General features: G+C 40.7%; 1 protein-coding gene across 1 annotated transcript in view; it reads right to left on the bottom strand.

Annotated features, from left to right (window-relative positions):
• The window catches only part of LOC139751735 (probable glutamate receptor), a 181,138-nt gene that overhangs the window by 46,409 nt on the left and 122,186 nt on the right, over positions 1–12,543 (bottom strand). Inside the window, exons 4-5 of the mRNA XM_071667288.1 lie at positions 12,372–12,543; positions 11,081–11,184 (exon numbers count right to left, since the gene is read on the bottom strand). The exon at positions 12,372–12,543 is cut by the window's right edge and continues 155 nt beyond it. Coding sequence (XP_071523389.1) covers positions 11,081–11,184; positions 12,372–12,543 — 276 coding nt within the window. The remainder of the gene's footprint in view (positions 1–11,080; positions 11,185–12,371) is intronic.

The raw sequence follows: 12,543 nt of genomic DNA on the forward strand, positions 1-12,543 counted from the left end.
TAATGCATGTTTCATGAGCAAGCTTCCATTCTTCTGGAAGATTCCCCTTAGCACGTGACTTATTTTTCGCCTCTTTTATTGCCGGACGATAAGATTTACCTGGGTTGCTGCTTTATTTATTTTCATTTCAGTTAGTGTTGATACTATATCCTTAACTTTTATATCCATGTGTCGTAAAAGTTTCTTCTCTTTCTGCACTGAACTGGATTCGGGACATGAGCTGTGTCTTGAATTGTCAATACAGGTGCAAAAAGAATCATTTAATATCTTTGCCATGTTTTCGTTGTCGTGAACCATATCACCACCTTCGTTCATCATGGACCACTTGACTGGGTAATGACTATCGTGCTTCTAACAAACTCATAAAACTCCCTCGGGTTTCTTTCGTTATTTTCAGCAATAAACACTTCAAACCAACGTTTACTTTGGTGTACAAGCTTCTTAGTTTCTCTGGGCAGACTCACGTAATTCTCTCTTTCAATCTGGTTATTGGTCTCTTTCAGCTCCTTATTTGCTGCTTTCTTAGACAACAGACACTTTTTGTGTCATCGTTGCACCATTCTGGCTTCATATTGGAAAAAGGCCGTCTACTGCGCGTTGGCACATATTCTTTCCACTGCTTTGAACGTTTTCCTGAAACTCTTCCTTGCTTCATCCATATCGCTTTCATTTATATCATCTCAATGCAAAGATGTTTGAAATTTACAAGTCTAAAGTTTGGCATTTTTTCGTGATTCTCATGTTGACCAGCATTTCAAGCAGTGTTGAACATTAACCCAAAAGCAATTTGTCGATAATCACTTGTAACAGACTTCTCCAACTTCAACATTCTTAATGAGATCTTTGTAGGTAGAGCTAAACTTAATATATTCTCGTCGCACGTAGATTTATCAGCTAATTGTACTAGGCACCATCAAGCAGTATTAGGAAAAGCTCACGCCCTGAGCTAGAGGAAAGAGATTGTCCTCACTTGGATAATGGTGTGTTAAAATTTACTCTGGTCGAATCGCTTTCTTGACTCATTTCTATCTTATCAAATATTCTTTCGTCTACTCCTGGTGTCTGTGCTATGGGGCCTATAAACTAAACCTAGAGTTATTTTCTTTCGAAACTTATCTCTCACTTCTACAAAAGTTAAGTCGTTTTTATCAACAGCAACATCTTTTAGCACAAGAGTTAGATAAGCTTTAAGAAAGATCAATATATCTTCGCATGTTTATTTCCACTATCGCTGTACCTAGAAATGGCGTATCGGCGAAAAAATTTTTTTCTGATATCTAGCCAAGATTCCGAAATACAAGTTATATCATAATTTTCCTCCAATATAGATATAATCGTCTCTGACTCTACTTTTTTATGTATACTCAATACATTAACATAGAATAATCTAATACAAAAATCATCTTTTTTCGATGGTTTGCATACGTGCAACAATGGCTGTGGGGAGCCCGCCTACATGAACAAGGTCCGTAACCTCGAATTGAACTGTCCCATCCTGGTCGCTACCCGCCCTGTTTACTGCTTCCATCTGAACTCTGATCTCAGGCTGCTTTATTCTCCTTTTTCCCCGAACTGCCTTGTTCTTAAACTGCAGCGCCAGCTGTCTCATCCCGTTATGTACACCCCCTTCCCCTCTTTGATTGGCCCGTCCCCCGATGCTACCTATGAAATACCTCTACTACCTGAAAATTTATAACTAGGTGTTCTATTCCGCAGTGTTCACTACCTTCCCTGCTCCCATCCTGCGCCAGGTATCTGACCTCTATTTCACCTATCATACCATGTTCCCTCTTATCCTACTTCCCTCTTTTGGTTTTCCTAAGTTCTGCGTACCTAATTAGTTCCTGTCGATCGAAAAAAGAACCAAATATAACACTTTGCCAAGACGGGCTTCCCTATTCCATTGAAGTGGAGTCTATCCTTGACTAAAACGCTTCTGCCTCGGCTAAAATGAACCTATAAATCTATACGAAAGAAAATTTCCTCCACCATACAGACAGCGTCAGTTCTGCTGTTTATCCCCAGCATTCCACTGAGGCTAGAGGGATTTATGTTATATTTGGGCAGCAATCTCGACATAACTAACTTCCTACAGCTCTCTTTAAACATACAGGTGAGATGTATGTACTATGCTGAAATTTCCTTTGACTTCCCGTTGACTATATTGTTTGTCCCGACCTCGACAATAAGTCCTCGGGAGTGTTTCCATGTCACCAAACTTCTCCAGAATATCCTCCAGTTTAGCACCAGGAAAGAATTCCATTTTCATTAACTGAAATTTGGTCTTACCATGGGAAACCCTCCTAGTCCGATTCTTAGTGATTTACTTATTGAAGGATTTGAGACTGAAATTCTTATTTCATTCAATAATCATCCGAAAGTCTGGTTTAGATACATGGATGATGTGTGGTCCTTGTAGCCATCCTCCCAAGATTGTGATGTTTTGTTTAATGAATTAGATAACATCCACCCCACTATGAAATTAAAGATGGAATAGGAAAAAGAAGGCAAACTGCCGTTTCTTGATGTACTGATAAATAGAGAATCTGATCATTCGTCCATAAAAATCTAAAGTAAGCCTAACAACTCTGAGCGTTATATTCATTATTTCTCAGTACATAGTCCTTCTGTAAAAATGTTCGTGGTTATGTCTATGTGTTTAAGAGTACTACAGAAATGTGATCCATAAGGCCTGGTAGATGAATGTAGTCATATAAGACATATCTTTAGGCAGTCTTATTATCCCAACTGATATGTGAACAAAGCTTACTGGAAAGCTAGGAAAACATTTTATGCTTCTCGTAACAAAAATGTGATAAGGACAAGTCTGAATGTTCAGTGCTGCCCTATTCTCCCAAATTAGCTGATCTAAAACATGTTCTAAAAAGCAGTACTTTTAATGTTGCTTTCCAGTACAATCACACCATCAATAATACCTTGACAAATAGTAAGCCAAATCATGCAACAACTGGGAATGTTTACGCCCGTCAAAGCAAGGAAGCTGGAAACCCTCCCCTCCTTGTATTTTAACTTTCTAAAAGGGGAAACAGAAGAAGGAGTCACGTGGGGAGTGCTCATCCTCCTCAAAGGCTCAGATTGGGGTGTCTAAATGTGTGTGGATGTAACCAAGATGAGAAAAATGGAGAGATAGGTAGTATGTTTGAGCAAAGAAACCTGGATGTTTTGGCTCTGATTGAAACGAAGCTCAAGGGTAAAGGGGAAGAGTGGTTTGGGAATGTCTTGGGAGTAAAGTCAGGGGTTAGTGAGAGGACAAGAGCAAGGGAAGGAGTAGCGCTACTCCTGAAACGGGAGTGGTGGGAGTATGTGATAGAGTGTAAGAAAGTAAACTCTAGATTGATATGGGTAAAACTGAAAGTGGATGGAGAGAGATGGGTGATAATTGGTGCACATGCACCTGGGCATGAGAAGAAAGATCATGAGAGGCAAGTGTTTTTGGAGCAGCTGAGTGAGTGTGTTAGTAGTTTTGATGCAGAAGACCGGGTTATAGTGATGGGTGATTTAAATGGAAAGGTGAGTAACGTGGCAGTTGAGGGAATGATTGGTGTACATGGGGCGTTCAGTGTTGTAAATGGAAATAGTGAAGAGCTTGTAGATATATGTGCTGAAAAAGGACTGGTGATTGTGAATACCTGGTTTAAAAAGAGAGATATACATCTAAGTATACATATGTAAGTAGGAGATATGGCCAGAGAGCTTTATTAGATTACGTGTTGATTGATAGGCTCGCGAAAGAGAGACTTTTGGATGTTAATGTGCTGAGAGGTGCAACTGGAGGGATGTCTGATCATTATTTTGTGGAGGCGAAGGTGAAGAGTTGTAGAGGTTTTCAGAAAAGAAGAGTGAATGTTGGGGTGAAAAGAGTGCTGAGAGTAGTGAGCTTGGAAAGGAGACTTGTGTGAGGAAGTACCAGGAGAGAATGAGTACAGAATGGAAAAAGGTGAGAACAAAGGAGGTAAGGGGAGTGAGGGAAGATTGGGATGTATTTAGGGAAGCAGTGATGGTCCTGCGCAAAAGATGCTTGTGGCATGAGGAGCGTGGTAGGTGGGCAGATTAGAAAGGGTAGTGAGTGGTGGGATGAAGAAGTAAGATTATTAGTGGAAGAGAAGAGAGGTATTTGGACGATTTTTGCAGGGGAATAATGCAGATGAGTGGGAGATGTGTAAAAGAAAGCGGCAGGAGGTCAAGAGAAAGGTGCAAGAGGTGAAAAAGAGGGCAAATGAGAGTTGGGGTGAGAGAGTATCATCAAATTTTAGGGAAAATAAAAAGATGTTATGGAAGGAGGTAAATAAAGTGCGTAAGACAAGGGAACAAATGGGAACTTCAGTGAAGGGAGCAAGTGGGGAGGTGATAACAAGTAGTGGTGATGTGAAAAAGAGATGGAGTGAGTATTTTGAAGGATTGTTGAATGTGTTTGATAATAGAATGGCGTATATAAGGTGTTTTGGTCGAGGTGGTGTGCAAAGTGAGAGGGTTAGGGAAAATGATTTGGTAAACAGAGAAGAGGTAGTAAAAGCTTTGCGCAAGATGAAAGCTAGCAAGGCAGCAGGTTTCGATGGTATTGCAGTGGAATTTGTTAAAAAAGGGATGACTGTATTGTTGACTGGTTGCTAAGGTTATCTAGTGTATGTATGGCTCATGGTGAAGTGCCTGAGGATTGGCGAAATGCTTGCATAGTGCCATTGTACAAAGGGAAAGGGGATAAAGGCGAGTATTCAAATTACAGAAGAATAAGTTTGTTGAGTATTCCTAGGAAATTATATGGGAGGGTATTTATTAAGAGGGTGAAGGCATGTACAGAGCAACAGATTGGGGAAGATCAGTGTGGTTTCAGAAGTGGTAGAGGATGTGTGGATCAGGTGTTTGCTTTGAAGAATGTATGTGAGAAATACTTAGAAAAGAAAAAGGATTTGTATGTAGCATTCATGGATCTGGAGAAGGCATATGACAGAGTTGATAGAGATGCTTTGTGGAAGGTGTTAAGAGTGTATGGTGCGGGAGGCAAGTTGTTAGAAGCAGTGAAAAGTTTTTATCGAGGATGTAAGGTATGTGTACGTGTAGGAAGCGAGGAAAGTGATTAGTTCTCAGCGAATGTAGGTTTACGGCAGGGGTGTGTGATGTCTCCATGGTTGTTTAATTTGTTTATGGATGGGGTTGTTAGGGAGGTGAATGCAAGAGTTTTGGGAAGAGGGGCAAGTATGCAGTCTGTTGTGGATGAGAGAGCCTGGGAAGTGAGTCAGTAGTTGTTCACTGATGATACAGCGCTGGTTGCTGATTCGTGTGAGAAACTGCTGAAACTAGTGACTGAGTTTGGTAAAGTGTGTGAAAGAAGAAAGCTGAGAGTAAATGTGAATAGGAGCAAGGTTATTAGGTACAGTAGGGTTGAGGGACAAGTTAATTGGGAGGTATGTTTGAATGGAGAAAACTGGAGGAAGTGAAGTGTTTTAGATATCTGGGAGTGGATTTGGCAGCGGATGGAACCATGGAAGCGAAAGTGAATCATAGGGTGGGGGAGGGGGCGAAAGTTCTGTGAGCGTTAAAGAATGTGTGGAAGTCGAGAACATTATCTCGGAAAGCAAAAATGGGTATGTTTGAAGGAATAGTGGTTCCAACAATGTTATATAGTTGCGAGGCGTGGGCTATAGATAGAGTTGTGCGGAGGAGTGTGGATGTGCTGGAAATGAGATGTTTGAGGACAATATATGGTGTGAGGTGGTTTGATCGAGTAAGCAATAACAGGGTAAGAGAGATGTGTGATAATAAAAAGAGCGTGGTTGAGAGAGCAGAAGATGGTGTGATGAAATGGTTTGGTCACATGGAGAGAATGAGTGAGGAAAGATTGACCAAGAGGATATATGTGTCGGAGGTGGAGGGAACGAGGAGAAGTGGGAGACCAAATTGGGAGTGGAAAGATGGAGTGAAAAAGATTTTGTGTGATCGGGGCCTGAACATGCAGGATGGTGAAAGGCGTGCAAGGAACAGAGTGAATTGGAACGATGTGGTATACCGGGGTCAACGTGCTGTCAATGGACTGAACCAGGGCCTGTGAAGCGTCTGGGGTAAACCAAGGAAAGTTCTGTGGGGCTTGGATGTGGAAAGGGAGCTGTGGTTTTGTTGCATTATTACATGACAGCTCAAGGCTGAATGTGAACGAAAGTGGCCTTAGTTGTCTTTTCCTAGCACTACCTCGCGCACATTTTGGGGGAGGGGGTGGTTATTTTCATGTGTGGCGAAGTGCCGATGGAATTGAATGAAGGCAGACAGTATGAATTATGTGCATGTGTATATATGTACATGTCTGTATGTGTGTATATACATGTATACGTTAAGATGTATAGTTATGTATATTTTCGTGTGTGGATGTGTATGTATATACATGTGTATGTGGGAGGCTTGGGCCATTCTTTCGTCTGTTTCCTTCCGCTACCTCGCTAACGGGGAAGACAGCGACAAAGCAAAATAATAATAATGATAATAATAAATATATATATATATATATATATATATATATATATTTTTTTTTTTTTTTTTCTTTTCTTTGATTTTCCAAAAAAGGGCACAGAGAAGGGGGCCAGGTGAGGATGTTTTCTCAGAGGCCCAGTCCTCTGCTCTTAACGCTACCTTGCTGATGCGGGAAATGGCGAATAGTTTAAAAAAAAAAAAAGAAAATATATATATATATATATATATATATATATATATATATATATATATATATATATATATATATATATATATACATTTCACATTCATTTTGCTTTGTCGCTGTCTCCCGCGTTAGCGAGGTTGCGCAAGGAAACGAACTAAAGAATGGCCCAACCCACCTACATACACATGTATATACATGCGTCCACACACGCAAATATACATACCTATACATCTCAACGTATGCATATATATACACACACAGACATATACATATATACACATGTACATAATTCATAGTCTGCCTTTATTCATTCCCATCGCCACCCCGCCACACATGAATTAAAAACCCCCTCCCCCTCATGTGTGCGAGGTAGCGCTAGATAAAGACAACAAAGGCCACATTCGTTCACACTCAGTCTCTAGATGTCATGTAATAATGCACTGAAACCACAGCTCCCTCTCCACATCCAGGCCCCACAGAACTTCCCATGGTTTACCCAACACGCTTCACATGACCTGGTTCAATCCATTGACTGCACGTCGACCCCGGTATACCACATCGTTCCAATTCAATCTATTCCTTGCTCGCCTTTCGCCCTGCTGCATTTTCACTTTTTCACTCCATCTTTCCACCTCCAATTTGGTCTCCCACTTCTACTCGTTTCCTCCACCTCTGACATATATCTTCTTGGACAATCTTTCCTCACTCATTCTCTCCATGTCACCAAACCATTTCAAAACACCCTCCTCTGTTCTTTCAACTACATTCTTTTTATTACCACACATCTCTATTACTCTATTATTACTTACTCGATCAAACCACCTCACACCACATATTGTCCTCAAACATCGCATTTCCAGCACATCCACCCTCCCCCGCACAACTCTATCTATAGCCCACGCCTCGCAACCATATAACATTGCTGGAACCACTATTCCTTCAAACACCCATTTTTGCTTTCGAGATAATGTTCTCGACTTCCACATATTCTTCAACGCTCACAGAACTTTCACCCCTTCCCCCATCCTATGATTTACTTCCGTTTCCATGGTTCCATCTGCTGCTAAATCCACTCCCAAGTATCTAAAGCACTTCACTTCCTCTAGTTTTTCTCCATTCAGACTTACCTCCCAGTCCAGACTTGTCTCTCAATCCTACTGTACCTAATAAACTTGCTCTTCTGTTGAACTGTAAAAGGCAAATGAGGAAGAAGAAATGCGTATAATAATCGCTAGTGACCTAAAACCATGCAATCAGTGCACAGAAGCAATGAAAAGAGCAAATAGCATTATTGAATTCGTGGGTAAGTCCCTCGAATTTAAATCCAGGGAAATCATCCTTACTCTTTACAGTTAATTGGTTTGTTCACGTCTTGAGTATTGTGTTCAGTTTTGGTCAGCCTACCCGTAAAAACACAGACAGAATGGAGAGAGTACAGAGCTGAGCTACAAAGATGATTCTCGGACTCAGACACAAATCTTTGATGGAGGCAAATGCAACGAGAGCAGATTGGAGAGTTTGAATCTATCTTAGAAAAGAGAAGGTTAAGAGGTGATCCAATATAAGTATTCAAGATTATCAGTCTTTGATTATCTTGATCTGTCGAGTTACTTAAGACTTGATTCGTCTTATTTACTCGTAGTAATGGCTACAAACTCGAACGAGGCGAAGTACTCTTTCTTCAACAGGATTGATGAAATATGGAAAGATTTGCCAGTTACAGTGGTTGAAAGCAAGTACTATAGACACGTTTAAGAACAGACATGAAAAATAGTTCACTGTAAGTCCACGACATACATTATCCTCCTTAGTCACTGACAATTTGCAGGTTATTCTCTTGAACTATCTGTATGCCTTCCAACTTTTACCACGGTGATCTGAGATTTTCTTATCTCTTCCACTCTTACAAACCACCTCAAAAGGACCCAGTGGTTTGCTGTTGCTTGAATATTTTTGTATTCCTTTGTATTTCTTTGTAAGTATAAACATAGTGGATGGCAAGTAATGTCATAAATTTCTCCAACGCATCATTAATATATCACATTTGGCAACATCACTGAGTTATTTACATTCACACCTTAACATGTTCGATCAGGTCTTCTGAAAATTGATTAGCTGTCGCAGATGTTGGCTGTTTTGACAAAATATTCTCGTCGTTTGTCATATTAGATCGTATGCAAATTAAGCACACGACGATGGCTAGAGAGGAGTTTGAGTCATGTTTACGTTCGCTGTGGAATGATGAGTCGAGACTATAGTCAATCATCTTTACTCTCCTCTCTATTCTGTAGAGAGAACACACCCTCTTCACAAGCCATATTGATCTTAACTCCTCTACAGGAGTGGTTTGTTCCAGGGTGAAGTTGATCCTGCTCTACGTCGTTCTTACTGGTGTATCATACAACCTTCTCCCCTCCAGTGTTAAGGTAACAGTTGTCGGTGTTTTACGTACATACCTTGACTCATGTGCCATTATTCGTAAGCTCCGCTCTCTGAGCTTGAGTCTCCAGCGAGAATTAAAGAAATAAAATGAATCATGAATGGACAAGAATACAGAATACATTTACACACAGAAAAACTAATGTTGTATAAGGATGCGATATACGCGTTGTTTTTGGTGCCATGTGGAGATATGCTGCATAAATCATCGGTATTATATTTCTTCTTTCCTTTTCTGTTTTGTTTCCAGTTTTGTAGAAGTCATGCGCAATAAGTTTGTATTTGCTTTCCGGTATTGATAGGAGTTTATGATGGCTTCACACAAGCACACGTCATACAATTTCATGGAAATAAAAAAAAAAACAGACACAAAAGCAAACACATGTATGCAAATACTACACATACAATGCTATATACCGCCTTGTAAGAAACTCTCACTCGTACCCACAGTAAAAAAAATTGACCTTCCCAGGTGGGTCCGATGAACTGTGAAATGATAAGTGCGTCTTGTTTCGGTATGCAAGAATGAGACAAATTTCCTAATAATCATGGTAACCCTAATCTACGTACGGTTATTTTCTCGAAATATGAAATCATTACGACAGTTATTTGGCAAATGACAGGAAATGTCGTTAGAAGTCTTTATGTTACATAATGAAAACAGGGCGACCAATGTGAGGCTAGACTAATGGGCATTCCTCAATATCCTTCGTCCGTGATGTCATATTGTTTCATGCAGAAAGCGGTAAGATACTTCTTTTACGTGTATACGTGAAAAAATGCACACAGACACGTAGATATCCAAACATATGCACAAATATGCATTAAATGGAAACAGTGTCTCCGAAATCTGGTGTAATGTCTAGCCGCATTGCTGTAACACAACAGAGTGATACTTAAGACAGTTTCCTCATGGCGTCTCATCATATGTCGGCAAATGATTATTCCTCACAAACTACGAACTGAGGGAAGGCATGATAAACGATAGACTTCTCATGAATAGTCACTTGTATATTGATTTATGAATGTGCATGACTGGCTGCCTTCTGCACGGGCTGCGTGGAGTCTCTCAGATCACAGGGGACAGACCTGAGTGTAAGGAGGTGCAGAACGTCAAGGTCTTAATGAATGGATGATTTTCAACTGTGCATTAGATGAAGACAGTAGAACTGTGATGGTAAGATAGGAAGTTCTTTATCTTTCTCTCTTATGGAGTGGGAAATACAAATGGCAATGAATAAGATTATCAGAAATACCATGTGTAATTCTAAATTCCCAAACCTTCATGAACCAACCAAATTTCAAAAATACAACTTCTCTAAACCTGTTAACACGGCTTCTTCTTTCTCTTCTTCCTGGTGAGCGCAGGTATTTGTAGGCAGGTACCCTTCAATCAGTAAGTCAGTTTCCTTCAAAAAAGCAGATAGACAAACGGGCAGATAGCCAAGTAAACGTACGGACAGACAGAGAAGGAGGGACAGAAGTGCCTGCAGTAGACTTACAATACTGTAAAACAAAGTCGACGTAACGGAACTACTGTGAAAAGACTCGAAGACATAGTGTTGATCACAGGACAACAAGTCCAACATCCGAGATGAGAAGAAAGTGTGTCAGATGTTGGAAGGGTCTGTGATTTCGCTAACCTCCACGTCATCATTTCCTATTCATAACCGATGATTTAAACACGGTTTCAAATCATGCGTAATGTACTCAGCAGCAAACATGGGGGAGGGGATCAATAAATCTGAAGGACGTGTGTCTAGTAGTGAGTGATGCGAGACTTGCCAAACCTACAATATGGAATAAACCAGCCGGCAGTGTCGGGCAAGGTGTATTACCTATTGTTAACGCGTCACAAGGCAATTCTCAATCTTTGTTTATAACGATAGTATTGCCAAGGCTCGTAACACTGAATGATGGAAAAGTAGATGGTAGCCTATGGACACCTACAGCTATATTGTAAATACTACGCACGTGAAATTGGTGACTTCCTTCATGTAGTCAAAAGCGCTGCCGAGGATCCCGCTGACCACAACGCTGCCGTCTTCCATGTGGGTGAGAATCATGCGCGGCGGTGACTGTTGGGGAGACACACCAGCCACACCTTTACTCACCTCCTCATTGTGGACTCAAACTCCTATTTTTCATTTTTCATATCTTCATTTTCAATATGTGTTCAAGATTTTACTACCAAAGTACTATTTTGTTTTCCTTTTTGTTTTAATCATCATAGCTTATACTGTTTCGTTGTAATACTTCCAAAATGATACACCTAAGTAATAGTATCATCATCATTCAAAAGCATTAAACAGTTCTTGCTGACAACAGATGGTGCAGTGAAAGATCAGTAGAGAACGTTAAGAAGGCCACAGATGGTGCAGCAGGGTCAGCAAGGAGAATTAGAAAGGCCATAGATGGCACAGCGATAGGTCAGTAGGGTACGGTGAGAAGGTCACAGAATACATTGACAGGTCAGCAAGTAAGATAGGATCACAGGTGATACAGTGGTAGTATAAAGGGGTCATTATTGTATGGCTATGGTTCCGTCACCTATAGAGATTATCGATTTTGATAATCGTTGAAGAAAGGTTAAAGGAAGGTCATTAGGTCTCTGGAACACACATAATTCTGATGATGTTATATGACATAGTGAACTGGAAGAGGCAGGTGTTGTGGCATATCTGGTATGGGCGATGGTTTTCTGATCTTGAAAGGAAGCAACAATATCAATAGAGGGAGTAGGGTTGAGCAAATATGAGAGCATTTAGGACAATCATGGTATGCCTAAAGAGACGTATAAGTTTTCCTTTGCACAGTATGAATCCACGTACAACAGGAGGGTTTTTTGTTGACAGTGTCAATATTGACAGTCACTGTTCTCTATCTGTTTGTGGGAGCGCCCGTCAGCTGTTGCAAGGTATGAGACCTTCATCAATTTCGTAGAAAAAATATAAAAAAACAGTGATAATGTGCAGACATTAAGATATAGAAACTCTGTGGCTTCTAATACTTTGGCTTACAGTTGTACTGTTCAGGATGTAACAAATTGATAGAGTTCTTTGCTTTTTATGTCAACGTCAAGGAAACCTTCAGTGTCATTCAAGAGGTATGACGAATATGTCGATGAAAAGAGAGACTAATGGTTCGAAGGTCTTAAGGAAGAATAAGCAGGAATATGACACCCCAACCCTCAGGTCCGATAACTCTGGCGGCTCCTGACCCAAAGCTTCCAACACCCACACATTTTGCTATCAGGTTACCTTACCGATATCGTGGTGCATCTGAGGTGGACTCCGGTGAGGTCATCACGCCTTAAGAGCGGGTCACCTTCTAGGACCTCCAGGCAGCCAAATCTCAAACACCGAAAGCGGAGATTCTCGGCAAACTCTGAGGCACGCTTCACGGAATCCCACTGTATATGATCTGATATCGACGAT

This window comes from Panulirus ornatus, chromosome 12, assembly GCF_036320965.1.
Source record: "Panulirus ornatus isolate Po-2019 chromosome 12, ASM3632096v1, whole genome shotgun sequence".
Taxonomy (NCBI): domain Eukaryota; kingdom Metazoa; phylum Arthropoda; class Malacostraca; order Decapoda; family Palinuridae; genus Panulirus; species Panulirus ornatus.